Source organism: Hypanus sabinus, unplaced genomic scaffold (assembly GCF_030144855.1).
Source record: "Hypanus sabinus isolate sHypSab1 unplaced genomic scaffold, sHypSab1.hap1 scaffold_124, whole genome shotgun sequence".
In the NCBI taxonomy this organism is placed as follows: Eukaryota; Metazoa; Chordata; class Chondrichthyes; order Myliobatiformes; family Dasyatidae; genus Hypanus; species Hypanus sabinus.
Window position 1 is genome coordinate 358,504 of NW_026779303.1, and position 18,225 is coordinate 376,728.

Genomic DNA, 18,225 nt, shown 5'->3' on the forward strand with positions numbered 1-18,225 from the left:
TTCACCTACTCAGACTTTGGGAAGAGATTCTCTCAGTTATCTCCACCAAATGTGCGTCATTGACTTCACACTGGGGAGTGGTCATTCACCTGCTGTGAATGCGGGGAAGGATTCACTCAGTAATCAAACCTTTTGACAGACTACTGGGTTCACACTGGGGAGAAAGTTTCAATAAGCTGAATGCTGGATATTTGTCCATCACCGTTGCTGAATGCAATGTCAAGAGTGACTGTAAGGGCTGAACTCTGCAATTATTGCTGCTGCTCACCACACCCAGTTCTGCACCCTGGTCACTGGGCATGGGAGGAGTTCCTCCTGCTGCATATTCACCTTTAATGGGACTGGAGTTTAATTCTCTGAATCTGTGACAAATAAATCAGTTCTATTTTAAACTCTGTCTTTGGAACTTAGTGAATTTATAACACACCAAGTGTACAATAGAGATCAACTCAGGCCAGCTGGACACTACCAGTGATTCTGTTCCAGGACAGTCCTTTTAATTCCTCCCCTGTTGTTCATCTCTCGCTCTCCCTGTGGTGATGGGTTCCAAGCAGTCACCGCTCTGGGTGAAGAGGTTTCCCTTGAATTTTCTGCAGACTGAAGAAGTCGAGCTGACTGCAGTTCTGTCTGAGATGTTCTTTGCCCCTCAAATCTCTGGACGAGGAGGAATGACATTGGTAGTTAACCTCCTCAATCATGACTCATTTCAACATTATGGGTAATTTTCCCTGCTTCTAAAGGGTTGTTGAAAGCACCACTGTCCTCTAAAGACTGAAAGCAGAATGGAAAACCATTTGTTGGATGTTCAATGAAGCAGGGTCAGAAACCCGAGGGGGGTCTGCACAGGGCAGAGTTTGGGGCTCTGGACGATGGTTCGGGTAAGAACGTATGATGAGGAGAAGGGAATCAGCAGTAGGGCATGGCAACGAATGACAGAGTAGCAACATTTGGAAGCAGATTGACAAAATCTTTTGTTTGTCTGACTGATGACACAGACAATGCCTGTGGTGAGGTGCTCCACTGGTCGAGGAACATGTGTGTGTTGGGAATGGTTTTATCTATCGAGGGATTTGTTCCTGTAATATTATTAATGTCCTTCTAGGTCCCTCCAGCATTTTATGTACGTGTTGCTTGGATTTCCAGCATCCACAGATTTTCTCCTGTTTTTGATAAGAGCAAAAGCCGGGTCATATAATATAGCAAGAAAATAGTGGGAAATTAGAGGATTGGAAAGCTTTGACATAACCAACAGGAGACAACTAAAAAAAAACACACACACACAGGAGGGACAAGATGAAAAAGTAAGCTGAGTGAGCCAGTAATATCAAGTTTCAGAAGTTGTTCACATACATAAAGTGTAAAGGAGAGGCAAGAGTTGATATTGTACCGCTGGAAGATGATGCTGGTGAGATAGTAATAGAGCAAAGAAATCGCGGCCGAATGTAATAATTATTTTGTGTCATTCTTCACTGTGTAAGACACTCGCAGTATAAGACCATAAGACATAGGAGCAGAATTAGGCCATTCAGCCCCATCGAGTCTGCTCCACCGTTCTATAATGGCTGATCCCAGTTCTCACCCAACCCCATGCACCTGCCTCCTCGGCATATCCTGTAATGCCCTGACTGATCCGTAAACTATTAGCTTCTGCCTAAAATGTACGCACAGACTTGACCCCCACCACCGTCTGTGTCAGAGAATGCCATAGATTCACTGCTCTCTGGCTAAATAAAATCCTCCTTAACTATTCTGAAAGGTCGCTCCTCAGTTTGGAGGCTGTGCCCTCTGTCATGGCTACCCCTACCATGCGGAAAGTCCTCTCCTCATCCACACTAACTGGACCTTTCCACATTCGGTAGGATTCAGTGAGATTTTACATCCCCCCCCCCCAACATTTATTAAACATAAGTCAGTGCAGGAGTACAGGCCCAAAGAAGGAAACGCTTCTCATATCTTAACCCCTTTATTACCGGAATCATCTTCTTGAACACCCTCTGGACTCTCTGCAATGACAACACACCTTTTCTGAGATATGCATCCCAAATACTCTCAGTGCGGCCTAAGTAACGTCTTATAAAATATCAGCATTGTTTCCTTGCTTATAGATTCTACTTCACTTTAAATAAATGCCCACAATCATTTGGCTTCTTTATCATAGGCTCAACCTGTAAATTAACCTTCTGGGAATCTTGCCCAAGGATTCACATTTTCTGCTGTACTTCTGTTGTTTGAACCTTCTCCCCAATCAGATAATAGTTCACTATTGTTACTTTTGCCAAAGTGCTTTATCGTACATTTCCCAATATTGTATTCCATTTGCCTTTTTTTTTATCCCGTTCTTGAAATTTGTCGGTGTCCTGCTGCAATTGTATTGTTTCCTCAGCACTCCACCTACCTTCGTATCATCCACAAACCTTGCCACAAAGCCATCAGTTCCATTATCCAACTCATTGACAAACAATGTGAAAAGTAGTGGACCAAATACTGACCCCTGTAGACCACCAGTCACTGCCAGACAACCAGAATGAGCCCCTTTTATTCCCACTCGCTGCCTCTTGGCTGTCAGCCATTCCTCTATCCATGCCAGTATTACTTCTGACTTTTATCCTGTCGAGCAGTCTCATGTGTGACACCTTATCAGAAGCCTTCTGAAAGTCCAAGTAAATGATATCCACTGCCTCTCGTTTGTCCATCCTGCTTATGACTTCCTCAAAGAACTCTAACAGATTTGTCAGGCATGATTTCCCTGTACAGAACCTATGCTGGCTTTGATTTATTTTTAGTCCCCAAAACCTCATCTGTTATATTAAACTCAAATGCTTCCCCAGGCACTGAGGTTAGGCTAACTGGACTATAATTTGTTTTGTTTTTAGTTGCCCGTTGATGAATTTTACAAGAAACCCAATTATCTAACTTCCTACTCACTTTTGCTAACTTATACACACTTTCCTTGGCTTTTATACAGTCCTTAAATTCCTTTCTCAGCCGCGGTAGTCCAGCCCCACTGTTTGAGAACTACTTCTGCCGGACATATCTATCCTGTACGTTATGGACTATTCTCAGAGATGTCAGCCACCTGGGGAATCACCTCTCTCATGCCTCTGTAATTCCCTTTATTCCATTGCCATACTCCGCATGTGACCTATGCTTCTCCCTCACAAGTTGCAGTGGGAATTCAATCAAATTATGATCACTGCCTTCTAATGGTTCCTTTACATTAACCTCCCTAATAAGATCTGGGTTAATACACAACACCAAAACTAAGATAGCAGTTCCCTGAGTAGACTGAACCATCAGCTGCTCTAAAAAGCCATTTCGTAAGCATTCCCTCTCTTGTGATCGGACACAAAAGCCTGAAGGTAGATAAGACTGCTGGACCAGAAGGTGTGCACCCCAGGGTTCAGAAAGAGGTAGATGAAGAGACAGTGAAGGCATTAGAGTCATAGAACATTACAACACAGGCAAACCCCTTTCGGCCAATCTAGTCCATGCCAAAACATTAATCTGTTGAGTTCCAACAACTTCCACCTGGACCATAGCCCTCCATATCCCTCTCATCCATGGACGTAAGCAAACTTCTCTTGAAGATTGAAATCGTCCCTGCCACTTGCTCTGGCAGCTCGGTGTACACTCTCCCCGCCTCTGAATGAAGAAGTTCCCCCTTGGTTTTCTCTTCAAGTGATGAGTAATTATCTATCACAAATCACTAGATGTTGGAACGGTTCTGGCAGACTGGAAAGTTGCAAATGTCACACCACTCTTTAAGAAGAGAGAGAGGCAGAAGAAAGGACAACAAAGGTTTTGCCTCCTGAAAACCTTTAGGTGTATCTGATGAATTTTGGACCACTGATCATGAAAATCACCATGAAATTTCCCTGTGATGCACCATTTTTTGAAATCACTCGTATTATTTCAATTCATAATTCAGGTCAATTAAAATGTTGCCTGCAATGTGAGCTGGAAAGTTTCCTATCTTGTTCAGGCATGCTTGGGCATGCGTACGCGGCGCGGCTGCTGCATGGCAGGACAGGTTTTAATAATAGTTATTGGGTTCAGGACTGTAAGGATGGAATTTGATATCACCAGGCACAAAAAATTATATGAAGGATTTTAATATTTAAGACGGATGCTTCCCAGAATAAGCATTTTTATTGGTACACAAATCAAGCAGGTCATCAATGACAGGCAATTAAAGAATTTCTAGTGGGACTGGAGAAAATGACATGGAAGTTCAAGGAAGTTTTGAAAATTTTCTCAGCATCAACAGAGCACCAAGCTTTATGCAGCTGGTTGAAACCATGCTTATAGCATATAAAACCATGAAATGCAACATGTTACTAAAGATTCATTTTCTGCATTCACATTTGGACTTCCTCCCTGCAAATCTTGGTGCTGTTAGTGACGAGCATGGTGAAAGGTTTCACCAGGACATTGCGGTCATGGAGAAAAGATACCAGGGCAACTGAATCCAGCAATGCTGCAAATTAGTGTTGGACAATTAAGCGAGAAGCCTCAGACTCTGAGTATGAATGCAAATCATTAACAAAATATTTTTAACTTGGTTGCACCATTGCAAAGCATCAGCATCATTATGCAATTAAAAACAATATGTTCAATAAAAGTTAATTTGTCATTTTTTCCAAATTCCTGCGTGATACAAGTAGTGTTAAATTATACTTGTGTTAATCTTCAAGCAGATTATCATAAACAAAAAAATTCTGAGGAAGCAACACCTTTGAAAAAAAAATTGTTGTCCAGTGAAATTATAGGACAGTTAGTCTGATCTCAGTGGTCAGGAATATGTTCGGGTGTATTAAGGGTGAGTGTTTTGGGTATTGTAATTGGGGAGGTATGATGAAGTAGGACAGAGTCAGCAGAATTCCTTTGCAGGGAATCGTGTGTGACAAATCACTTGCAATATTTTGAGGAAATAACAGGCAAGATAGATAAATTATCATAGATCATTTGTAGATAAGATAAGATAGATAAGTTGTTTGCTTGGATTTTCAGATGAGCTTTAACAAGGTACCCCATGCAAGGCCGATTGAGAAAGTAAGGAGGCAATGGATCCAAGAGGACATTGCTTTGTGGGTCCAGAACTGGCTTGCCACAGAGGACAAAGAGTAGTTGTAGTCGGGTCCTATTTTGCATGGAGGTCGGTGACTAGTGGACTAGTGGATGACTCCCATCCGCTCCATAAGGTACTGGTTAGGCACAGAAGTACATTCAGCCAGAGACTCATTCCACCGAGATGCAATACTGAGCGTCTTAGGAAGTCATTCCTGCCTGTGGCCATCGAACTTTACAACTCCTCCCTCGGAGTGTCCGACACCCTGAGCCAATAGGCTGGTCTTGGACTTATTTCCACTTGGAATAATTTACTTATTATTATTTAATTATGGTTTTCTATTGCTATATTTCTAACCTATTCTTGGTTGGTGTGACTGTAACAAAACCCAATTTCCCTCGGGATCAATAAAGTATATTTGGCTGTATGTCTGGTGTGCCTCAGGGATCTGTTCTGGGACCTCTACTCTTCATGATTTTTATAAATGACCTGGATGAGGAAGTGGAGGGATGGGACAGTAAGTTTGCTGATGACACAAAGGTTGGGGGTGTTGTTGATAATGTGGAGGGCTGTCAGGGGTTACAGCAGGACATTGACAAGATGCAAAACTGGACTGAGAAGTGGCAAATGGAGTTCAACACTGATAAGTGTGAGGTGATTCATTTTGTTAGGTCAAATACGATGGCAGATTATAGTATTAATAGTAAGACTCTTGGCAGTGTATTGGATCCACGGGATCTTGGGTCCGTGTCCATAGGACATTCAATGCTGTTATGCAGGTTGACTGTGTGGTTAAAAAGGCATAAGGTGCATTGGCTTTCATCAACCGTGCGATTGAGTTTAAGAGCCGAGAGCTAATGTTGCAGCTATATAGGACCCTGGTCAGAGTCCACTTGGAGTACTGTGCTCATTTCTGGTCGCCTCAATACAGGAAAGTTGTGGAAACCATTGAAACGGTGCAGAGGAGATTTACAAGGATGTTGCCTGGATTGGGGAACGTCCCTTATGAGAATAGGTTGAGTGAATTCGGCCTTTTCTCTTTGGAGCGATGGAGGACGAGAGGTGACCTGATAGAGGTGCATAAGGTGATGAGAGGAATTGATCGTGTGGATAGTCAGAGGCTTTTTCCCAGGGCTGAAATGGCTAACATGAGAGGGAAAGTTGTTTTTACACAGAGAGTGGTGAGTGTGTGGAATGGGCTGCCGGGGGCGGTGTTGGAGGCGGAACCGATAGGGTGTTTTAAGAGAATAGTGGACAGGTACATGGAGCTTAGAAAACTAGGGGGCTATGGGTAACCCTAGGTAATTTCTAAGTTAAGGACATGTTCGGCACAGCATTGTGGGCTGAAGTGCCTGAATTGTGCTGCCCGGTTTCTATGAAAATGCATTTTGTGTCAATAACTGATTTGGAAATGTTGTATTTGGTCTCTGAGCCAAATAGTGGACACAATTTGTGAACAACTGGGTTCCAAGCATTGCTCCCTACAACACCCACTGGGACATCTTACAGGCCCAGGAAGGGTCTCTCAACAGACCGACAACCGGAACAGACGAAGGCCACTCGGCCCCTCCAAACCGTCCTGTCATTCAATAAGTCCTTGGACTGGTCCATTCGCCCCCCACTTTGCTATGACCATTGGCTCCACTTGCAGGACAACAGACTGCCGGTTTGACCCCCAATGTGGTGAATCCCTCTGCTCGCCACCATTCCATCTTTCCAATAAAATGCACCCCTGCTGGGTTGATTCCCTCCGTCCCCGGGGAGTCAGCAACAAGCCGATTCGCCAAGTGTTCTCCTCCTACCTCTCGGCGATACATCAGACTCCGGCGGCAGGGGACGCTTCAGAAGCGCCCCCAACTTCCCTCGGAGGGAAGCGGAAAGAAATCAAAAAGCGGGACATTTACTTTGAGGTTTATCCCGCCGAGGAAGCGGGGGAGACGATCTCTCGGCTGTTTCGCCTGTACTATTGGGTGTAACGAGTAATTGACATCGCTTCGCACCAATGGAGATAACACAGCGCCTGAATCCTCTGTTCCTCTCGGGGCCATAATCATAACTGTTGCTCGACAGATCCCACTGAATAAAGTTGAAATTTCAAAGTTTAAGTCGGAAAAGGGAGAGACTAATGGCGGACAGAAATCGACTGTGTCTTACATGTCAGTGAGCGGGAGGGGGAGTCCTGTGTTAAATGTTTAACCATCACGGTGACTGAAAGCAGCTGCAGGTTCATGAGGGACTGTTGCTGTCAGATTCTGCAGTTCTTGCGGCTGCTCATCGCACCCAGGACTGAACCCTGGTCACTGAGCATTGGAGGAGTCTGTTCTGCTGATGTTAGCCTTAAACTAGACTGGCGTTTAATATTTTGGATCTGTGACAGATAAATCAATTTGTATCAACTCCCGTGTCTCAGGTACTCACGATGCAAACTAGGGAGGCCACTCGGCCCATCTGGTCCCTGCCCATATTTCTGTTCCATATGAGTACATCAAAATCTACCCGGGCCGTTCCCCTCTCATCTCCCTGAGATGACAGGTTGCCAACCATGTAACCTACTCTAGAAAATCTTAGAATTACCCTACTGCATAGCCACCTATTTTCCTAAGCTCCATGTACCTATCTAAGAGTCTCTTAAAAGACTCTATTGTATCCGCTTCTACCACCATCGCTGGCAATGCATTCCACACACACACACCAATCTTTGCTTTAAAACCTTAGCTCTGATATCTCCTCTGTACCTACTTCCAAGCAGCTTAAACCTATTCCCCCTCGTGTTAGCCGTTTCAGCCCTGGGAAAAAGCCTCTGACTATCCACACGACCAATGCCTCTCATCATCTTATACACCTGCATGAATTCCCTGCATGATTTTCTCCGGGCTGAACAAGACGATGAGCTCACTGTGGTTGTGACGTTGTTCAGGGCTCCGGACGAAGCTCGGGAAACAATGCTTAAAGTCTTCAGATGTTAAAGTAGAACAGTTCAGTAATCCACGGAATAAGTGAGTGGGAGAAGAGAGTTGTAAATCCACACGAAAATGTGGAGAGAAGGCAATTACGAAGAATTCCACAGACATTGCAGGCTGGGTAAACGAAATAACAGTCGCCGAAGATCTTATCCGTGGATTAGTTCCGAAATCCACTTAGAAATATCACCAGGTGACAGTCACAGGAATATCGTCTTCAAGTGGTTAGCTCAGAACACCCCGATTCCAGGTAAGGACCAACAAAAGTGATACCCCAGGATACTCCAGCAAAACCACACATAAGGATTATACGAAGTGACACTCAAACATCTGTTGTGCACTGCGTGCTGATGATCAATCCAATCTTTTGTGCATGGAAGAGCTCCAACAGTTTGTCCCTCTCTCTCTCTCTCTCTCTCTCTCTCACTCTTTCTCAGTCTGAAGCAGTCTGTGTCTCAGTCCCGCCTCATTCAGGCACTTCAAGCGACTCCCACAGTAAGCAAACCTGCGGTCTCGCAAAGCAATGCGCCTCTAAAGTCTGACAGCAGTCTCCTTCTCTCTCTCTCTCCCCCTCCCTCTACCCCTCTTTCGCACTTAAATCGACACTCACAGTAAGCGAACCTGCGGTCTCGCAACACAATGCACCTCTAAAGTCTGACAGCAGACTAGCGAGTGAATCTTCGATGGAGCAGAGTCAGAAACCAAAGAGTTGCCAGCCTGAGTCAGGGCTTTGGGGCTCCAGAGAGAGAATGGGTCCCGAGTTTACGAGGAGGAGGAGGAATCAGACCAACAGGATATGGCTACAAAAGAAAGATCAGAAACATTTGGAAACTGGTTGTCCGGAAAAAAGGGGGTTAATTTCTGCAAAATACTAGTGGAAATCAACAGATGACGCAGAAAATGTGAAGAGGAATAAATAGACAAGGTTTAGGCCGAGCCCCTTCAGCATGTGTGGACTGTGTACTCCTCTGCTTAGTTGCTGCCTGAACTGCAGAGTTCCTCCAGCATTTTGTGTGTGTGCGTCTCTGTATTTCCAATAACTGCAGAATCTCCTGTGTTTTATAACTGCATTTTACTTTGGCATTAGATACATGTTGATATTGAGTATGGTGTTTATGGGAGCCGCTTTCTGCGTTAAAACAGCTGCTGATTTTAATACACACAGGAAAAAAAAATGAGGTATGGACAATGAACCGGTGCTTGCAGAAATGTTTAATGGCACCGTAATTACCCATAATGCAGTGCGTTAAAAATTTGGCCGGTCCTGAAGCACAGATGAAATGCGCAGGCGTCAGGCTGATGACGTCCCCGAGTATCACGCATGCGCACAGGACCCTGAAGGCCTTGAAAATGTCGGCTGCAGGTAAGAGTTTCTCCGTGTTTTTGTCTTAAACACCGACTTTGGGACATTTCCGGTGAAATCCGGACACCGTTACCCGCAATCCCGGGACAGTCCTTCCCTCTTTCCTCTCTCTCAGCCCCACGATCCGTACACGGACCCCGGGGAGCTCCCGGCTGATGAGGGAATGGGAACCGATGGATCTCTCAGACAGAGCTGAGCTCCAGCTATCTAAATGCAAGGATGAGGAACTCGGAGAAAGGGAACAAAATCTTTTGCATCAGCAGTAGAGAAAATCACCATTGTTCTACCTCCAATCACAAAGAAGAGGAAATCTGCAGATGCTGGAAATCCAAGCAACACACGCAAAATGCCAGCAGACCTCAGCATTAGTACTCCTTTCCATAGATGCTGCCTGGCCTGCTGAGTTTCTCCAGCATTTTGTATGTGTTGCTTGTTCCACCTCATTTTGTTCTGGACTTTTCTACCCGTGACGACATGTTTTGTACCATTCTCTCTGGGAAGATAATGATATCAAAAACCTTTGCCCTGGGCAACAAGTAACTTTCACATCAGAAATGTGCCAGACTCCAATGAGACAGACTACTGCCCTTCCCTTCATATTCATTGGCATTGCCATCACCGAGTTCATCACCGTCTGTCATCTAGAGAGGGCTCAGGGGAAATATTTATGTACAACACAGAAACTGGTGTTACCTGTGTGTATTGTGGTGATGCATACGTTGCTGGAGAATTTGCAAATGGGGAGAAGTGGAGTGAAATCTGGAAATCTGACTTTTTAAAGCGTCATTTAGCAAGCAAGTCACATATGGACAGTGTGCAAAAGCTCTGGCGAGAAAATCCTTCATAACCCACTATAGGCCTGCTACATAGGTTGTGTGAGAGTGTGGATGAACTCGATAGAACCCAGAGGAGATCAACGTTTTTATCGACAGTGATTTGCTAGCTGTGAAAATGAATACCTTTCTATATAAAATTCACTGTGCACATGTTGTCACTGGGTAATAGAATGCACAGTACATGATTTATGTGCACACTTTTCATTACAAATTAGAGGGGACATTGGTGGGAAGGTGGTGAGACCTCCAGTGTCCCTGATGCACTCACCTGCAAGATGTGCCTCCAGCTGCAGCTTGTAACCCTGCACTTTAAGGAGTTGGGACTGGAAATGGATGAATTCCAGATCATCCAGGAGTTGGAGGGGGTGATAGCTATGACAGGAAGAGAGGTGAGTTACACCCAAGGTGCAGGACACAGGAAACTGGATGAGAATCAGGAAGGGGAATGAGGTTAAATAGCATCACAAAGTACTCTAGTGGCCATCCCCCACAACAACAGGTGGAATACTTTGGAAAGTATTAGGGGGGATTACCTGGCAGAGGAAAGTCAAAGGAGTGATAGGGGATTCATTAGTTAGGGGAACAGAACAGGAAGGGGACTAATAACCTAGTGGTACGGCTGCGAGAGCAAGTTTGGTGGAGGGGGGTGCTGATGTGGTTAAAATGAATTGTAGGGGGAATGGGAGCCAGAATGACAGGACAGATAGTGGAGAGGGTGAATTGAATTGACTTTCTTACATACATCCTTCATGTACATGAGGAGTAGAAGTCTTTATGTTACATCTCCATCTAAATGTGCGGTGTAATTTATAGTAATTTATAAAAAATAGTTTGTGCATAGAACAGTCAGTATAACATAGATATGCAATTGTATTAGCATGAATTAATGAGTCTGATAGCCTGGTAGAAGATGATGTCCCAGAGCCTGTTGCTCTTTTTGCTGTGGTACCGTTTCCTGGATGGTAGCAGCAGGAACAGTTAGTGGTTGTGGTGAATTGGGTCCCCAATATCTTTTGGGCCCTTTTTCCGTACCTGTCTCTGTAAATGTCCTGAATAGTGAGAAGTTCAGATCTACAGATGAACTGGGCTGTCTGCACCACTCTCTGCATGTTCCTGAGATGAAGGGAAGTACAGTTCCCATACCAGGCAGTGATGCAGCCAGTCAGGATGCTCTGTAGAAAGCCCTTAGGATTCCGGGCCCCATCCCCAACTTCTTCAACTATCTGAGGTGAAAGAGGTGCTGCTGTGCTCTTTTCACAACACAGCCGGTATGTACAGACAATCTGAGATGCCTGGTGACGTTTATGCTGAGGAACTTAAAGCTGTTCACCTTCTCAACCGCAGATCCAATGATGTCAAGAGGGGTTAGAGTGTCTCCATTCCTCCTGTCATCCACAACCGGCTCCTTTGTTTTTGTGACGGTGAGGGGGAGTTTGTTTTCTTGACACCAGTCAGATGTTGTTCAGACCTCAGACAGAGTCAGCAATCAAATGGTTGAGCATGGTGTGATGAATGTGCTGAGCTGTGTATAGCACAATGCAAGAAGCATCGGAGGAAAGCCAGATGAGCTCAGGAAAGGGAATTGTGATATTGTGGCCGTTATTGGGGCTTGTTTACACACAACAGTCTGAGAGATTTAGAGATATTTGCAGAGAGATTGCAGACCATGCCAAGAAAAAAGGTTGTTCCAGTAAGTGATTTTAACTTTCCATATATTGACTGGGACTCCCATACTGTAAAAGGATTAGATGGGGTAAAGTTTGACAAATGTGCCCTTAATCAGTACATAGAATTCCTGATGTAGAAGTGTGCAATAAGCTGTTAGGAAATGATCCAGGGTGGTGACAAAATTTGTGATCATAATGCCATGAGATTCAAAGTAAATATGGAAAAAGAGAGGTCTGGACCGCGGATTGAGATTCTAAATTGGAGAAAGGTCAATTTTGATGGTATCAGAAAGGATCTGACAAGTGTGGTTTGGGACAGGTTGTTTCCTGGCAAAGGAGTACCTGTAAGTGAGAGGCCTTCAGATGTGAATTTTTGAGGATGTAGAGTTTGTATGTGCCTGCCAAAATGAAAGTTGAAAGGTAACTGGACCAGGGAACCTTGCTTTTGAAGAGAAATTGAAGCCTCGTATATTTTGTTCCTCTAAATGCCTCAGATTTTTAGGTGCTACCGAGACCTATTAATGACAACAAATCATGATTCCGCACACTGAGCTCATCTGACCTTTTTTGTTGTCTTCTTTTGGTTTCTCAAAGCTTCCGAATAGTTTTTGTTCTTTTGTTTGCCTGCTCTTTTAGACATTTCTGTTGGCTTTGGCTTCTCATTTTAGCCACAGTTGTGTCCTCCTGTCTTTCTATTGCTTCCAATTCTGTGGAATCACTCAGGTCCCGAATTGCTCCAGAAACTCCAGCCACTGCTGCTCAATTGTCACTCCTACCCTTTCCCTTCCAAGCAAGTTTGGCCAGCTTCTCTGTCATAGAAACACAGAGAAGTTCAGTGAAGAAACAGGCTCTTAGGCCCAGCTAGTCAATGCCAAAAAAGCATTTAAACTTGCAGTGCGATCTGGACCAGCTGGCAAAATGGTTTGAGAAATGGAAAATGGAATATAATGCAGACAAGTGTGAGTTGTTGCATTTTGGTATGAACTTTATTCCTTGGAATGTAGAAGATTGAGGGGAGATTTGATTGTGATAGAGGGGCAGAGGTAGTGTAAATGCAAGTTGGCTTTCTCCACTGAGATTGGGTGGGACTACAACCAGAGGCCTTGGGTTAAGGGTGAAAGTTAAAATGTTAAGGGTAACATGAGGGGAAACTTCTTCACACGGATAGTCATCTGGGTGCGGAATGAGCAGCCAGCACAAGTGGTGCATGCGAGCTCGATTTCAACATTTAAGAGGTTTGTATAGGTACCTGGATGGTAGGGGTATGGGAGAGGGCAGATTAAATAGTTCAACACAGACTAGATGGCCCAAAGTGCCTGTTTCTGTGTTGCAATTTTCTATTACTGTGACAATAATACAAAAATTCAGTCTACGTCCGTCTAACAGCTGTGCGGACCAACCATTCATATCAGCAGGAATTTTTTTATTTGGCGTTAAAACTGTGGCACTTGAAGTTAATAATACATAAAAGAAAATCCTAGATGCAAATCCAGAACAACTATTTACGTGAGACTGTTTCAGTTACTTTGGGGCCAGGCACCCATGCTGCTCGGCAGGAACAGGGAATAATACCAATGGAGAGAGTCAAACTGAGCCAAGGCTCAAATTGGAGATGGCAGAAATGCCCCATTCTTATAGAGACAGGAAGAGCATCAGGGAATTGATGGTCATTCCAGATACCAGCACTCTGCCCAGTCAGGAGATGATTTCTTTGTCCAACTTGGGTTGAACCTCACTGTAACAGTGTGATACCAGATCAAACCTTGGCAACTCAAGTAATCTCATCGGAAATGTTGTCCTACACCCATTGATGGATTTTGTAAATCTTTTTATAGGTTAAAAACGGGAAGGAATTCGTCTCCAGGAAGCTCAAACATGGCACGACTATTTTGTTGTCTCTCTCTGGATAGTTAAGAAGTGGAACATGGGATCCTATCGACCATCCTTCCTGCTCAGACTGTGGGGAGGGATTCACTCGGTCATCTGACCAACTGGCAACCCGTCATTTTACACAGGAGAAAGGCCTTTCACCTGATCAGACAGTGGGAATGGATTCACTCGGTTATCACAATTGAAGGTACATCAGCAAGTTCACACTGGGCAAGGCCATTCACCTGTTCTGTCTGTGAGAAAGGCTTCAGTTGGTCTTCCCACCTGTGGACACACCAGTCAGTTCACACCACACTGGGCGGAGGCTGGTCATCTGTTGAATTTCTGGGAAAGGATTCACTCAGTCATCTGACCTAATGGCTCACCAGCAAGTTCGCACAATGGAGCAGCCGTTCATCTGCTTGGTCTGTGAGAAGAGATTCACTCACTCTTCCACCCTATGGAAACACCAGCGAGTTCACACTGGGGAGAGGCCGTTCACCTGCTCAGTCTGTGGGAAGAGATTCACTCAGTTATCCAGCCTACAGAGACATCAGCGAGTTCACACTGGGGAGAAGCCGTTCATCTGCTCAGAATGCGGGAAGGGATTCACTCAGTCATCCCAACTACAGTGTCATCAGCGAGTTCACACTGGGGAGAAGCCATTCACCTGCTCAGTCTGTGGGAAGGGATTCACTGATCCATCCAACCTGCAGAGTCATCAGCGAGTTCACACTGGGGAGAAGCTGTTCACCTGTTCAGAATGTGGGAAGAGATTTACTCAGTCATCTCAACTACACAGTCATCAGCGAGTTCACACTGGGGAGAGGCCGTTCATTTGCTCAGTCTGTGGGAAGAGATTCACTCATTCATCCACCCTACAGAGACACCAGCGAGTTCACACTGGGGAGAAGCCGTTCATCTGCTCAGAATGTGGGAAGGAATTTACTCAGTCATCCCAACTACACAGTCATCAGCGAGTTCACACTGGGGAGAAGCCTTTCACCTGCTCAGTCTGTGGGAAGGGATTCACTGATCCATCCAACCTACAGAATCATCAGCGAGTTCACACTGGGGAGAAGCCGTTCAGCTGTTCAGAATGTGGGAAGAGATTTACTCAGTCATCCCAACTACAGAGTCATCAGCGAGTTCACACTGGAGAGAGGCCGTTCACCTGCTCAGTCTGTGGGAAGAGATTCACTCAGTTATCCAGCCTACAGAGTCACCAGCGAGTTCACACTGGGGAGAAACCGTTCACCTGCTCAGTCTGTGGGAAGAGATTCTCTGAGTTATCCCAAGTACAGAGTCATCTGCGAGTTCACACTGGGGAGAGGCCATTCACCTGCTCAGACTGTGGGAACAGATTCACTCAGTTATCCAGCCTACAGAGACATCATCGAGTTCACACTGGGGAGAAGCCGTTCATCTGTTCAGAATGTGGGAAGGGATTCACACAGTCATCCCAACTACAGAGTCATCAGCGAGTACACACTGGGGAGAAGCCATTCACCTGCTCAGTCTGTGGGAAGGGATTCACTGATCCATCCAGCCTACAGAGTCACCAGCGAGTTCACACTGGGGAGAAGCCGTTTGCCTGTTCAGAATGTGGGAAGAGATTTACTCAGTCATCCCAACTACAGAGACATCAGCGTGTTCACACTGGGGAGAGGCCGTTCAGCTGCTCAGTCTGTGGGAAGAGATTCACTCTGTCATGCAACCTACAGAGACATCAGCGAGTTCACACTGGGGAGAAGCTATTCACCTGCTCAGTCTGTGGGAAGGGATTCACTCACTCATCCAACCTACAAAGTCATCAGCGAGTTCATACTGGGGAGAAGCCGTTCACCTGTTCAGAGTGTGGGAAGGGATTTACTCAGTCATCCCAACTACAGAGTCATCAGCGAGTTCACACTGGGGAGAAGCCTTTCACCTGCTCAGTCTGTGGGAAGAGATTCACTCATTCATCCACACTGCAGAGGCACCAGCGAGTTCACACTGGGGAGTAGCCGTTCGTCTGCTCAGAATGTGGGAAGGGATTCACTCATTCATCCCAACTACACAGTCATGAGCAAGTTCACATTGGGGAGAAGCCATTCACCTGCTCAGTCTGTGGGAAGGGATTCACTGATCCATCCAACCTACAGAATCATCAGCGAGTTCACACTGGGGAGAAGCTATTCACCTGCTCAGTCTGTGGGAATGGATTCACTCTGTCATCCCAACTACAGAGACACCAGCGAGTTCACACTGGGGAGAAGCTATTCACCTGCTCAGTCTGTGAGAAGAGATTCACTCAGTCATCCCACCTACAGAGTCACCAGCGAGTTCACACTGAGATGAAGCCGTTCACCTGTTCAGAATGTGGGAAGAGATTCACTCAATCTTCCACCATGCTGAGACACCAGCGTGTTCACACCACTGAGAAGCCATTCCTCTGCTCAGAATGTGGGAAGAGATACATTCGCTCTTCCACCCAACAGAGACATCCGCGAGTTCATACTGGGTAGATGCAGTTTACCTGTTGAGAATGTGGGAAGGGATTCACTCACTCATCCCAACTACTGGCACACCAGTCAATTCACAATGGGGAGTGGCCGTTGTTATGAATCCCTTTGTTTCATTTGCTGTGGACTGTTATTTTGAGAGAGACAGAGAGATTAAGAAGGTGAATAAGTCTGACTTGCAGCTTATTTACATCACTCGCAGCTTGTTGAGCTTTAACTCTGGACACAGACACCCAGAGTCAGTCGGAGACAAAGGAGGAAAAATGGAAGGATCGAAACAAGGGAACTAGTGGCCAAGGGTCACTGTTTGGAATTTTCCTATGCCCAGAAGGGTGGGTTAATTATCGATTCAGCTTACATCAAATGTGTGGTTGTTACCTTGTTTGAGCTATAGGAGTGGATCTGATTTGGGATATCCTGTGAAGACCACTAATGTGTTAACCCTTGCCTGCGCATGGTGTGGTAATTCATTTGAAGACGATACCCCTTGTGACAAGTCACGTTGGGTGATAATTAGTATGTGGATTTGGAAGGATGACAGATAAAATCTACAGTGACTGTTCTCTCGTTTTACCACCATGGAACCTGTGGAATTCGACATAATTGCCTTCTCTCAACATTTACCCTGGATTACAAATATCTCTCTCATCACCTATTCTGTGGATGAACTGAACTTTCATAATTTACCATCTCAAGACTCCAAGCCTTGTTTCTCCCGAGCTCAATAGTTTGGGAGATTTATTTACACACATATATATACATAATACTATTAACTTCTGTTTATCTTGTTTAAGTTACTATTGTTATGAAGGATGAACAGCTCTGATGGGCAGAAGGGTGCAGGGTTGCCCATGTCCCCCTCCCCTGGGAGAATTACAAACCGTTACTGTTGCCAGGCAGCTAATGACAGAGAAAGAGATGGAACAAAAACATACTGGGACTGGATAAGGGAGAGATAACACAGGGAGGAAGAGACTTGTTGTTCCACTATATTATGACTCCTGTAAGACTTATGGCTCCGGAGAGGGCTGTTTTCTTGGTACCATTCTGTTCATTAAAATTCCTCAGTGGACAGCCAGAGTGGGCTGGTTTGATAGGCTGAGCCATTCAAAACTGATTGACACCTGAGACCCCATGAGTAGGGATAAAACTGAGGTCTGGGGAGACACCCCTCAGACACACCAAGAGACACACTAGTGAGCACTGCTTAAGTGTTGGAACCCACGAGAAAGTGTGGGGCATCGGAGACCTAACAAAGGATCGGTCAATTTTAACTCACAGTGTTTATAGCGAGGCCGGTGGGGGCTTGTGTGTGGGTCCACCCTTATCTGGGTGACGAGTCCACCATAGAACGGTCTAGCTAAAGGACAGAGCAGTCATACCTGAATGGCCAACACATCAATGGATCAAGATCGTAAAGGAAGGTTTGACTGGCTGTCACTGTTTGCTCGCTCGCTCTCTCTCTCTCTCTCTCTCTCTCCCCAACAATTACAACACATCGACCAACAACTACCTCAGCTTGTATGAACTGAACTGAACTTTATATTCACATATGACAATTCATTATCCCCTAGACATCAATAGAGCTTGTTTATTATTGATTATTATTATACCCACGTGTATACGTGTATTATCTGTATATTTTACTAATAAACACGGTTTTGATAATAGTACCAGACTGCAATGGATACTTCTATCTTTGCTGATAAGACACCCAGTTATGGGGTACATAACAAATTGGGGCCTCGTCTCGAGATTTGATACCAAATTGGGGGGGGCAGTGAATCGGGCTGTAAGTAACCAGACGGGAAACCAGCAAACGGGGGTGGGTAACCAGACGGGAAACCAGCAAAGATGTATATAGATGAATTTATAGAAAACCCGACTCTGAAGGCGCGAGAGAGTGCCAAAAAGACAGACTTGGTGAATATTGCAAAAGGTTTAAATCTATCAGAGTT

The 18,225-nt window shown here is 45.1% G+C and overlaps 1 protein-coding gene across 1 annotated transcript; it reads left to right on the plus strand.

Annotated features, from left to right (window-relative positions):
- Window positions 1–9,346: 9,346 nt before the first annotated feature.
- Window positions 9,347–17,889, plus strand: LOC132386643 (gastrula zinc finger protein XlCGF26.1-like). Its single transcript, XM_059958941.1, has 2 exons — window positions 9,347–9,391; window positions 13,730–17,889. Exon 2 carries the CDS (start codon window positions 14,141–14,143, stop codon window positions 15,767–15,769), a length of 1,629 nt encoding a protein of 542 aa, XP_059814924.1. The 5' UTR covers window positions 9,347–9,391; window positions 13,730–14,140; the 3' UTR covers window positions 15,770–17,889.
- The last annotated feature ends 336 nt before the right edge of the window (window positions 17,890–18,225 follow it).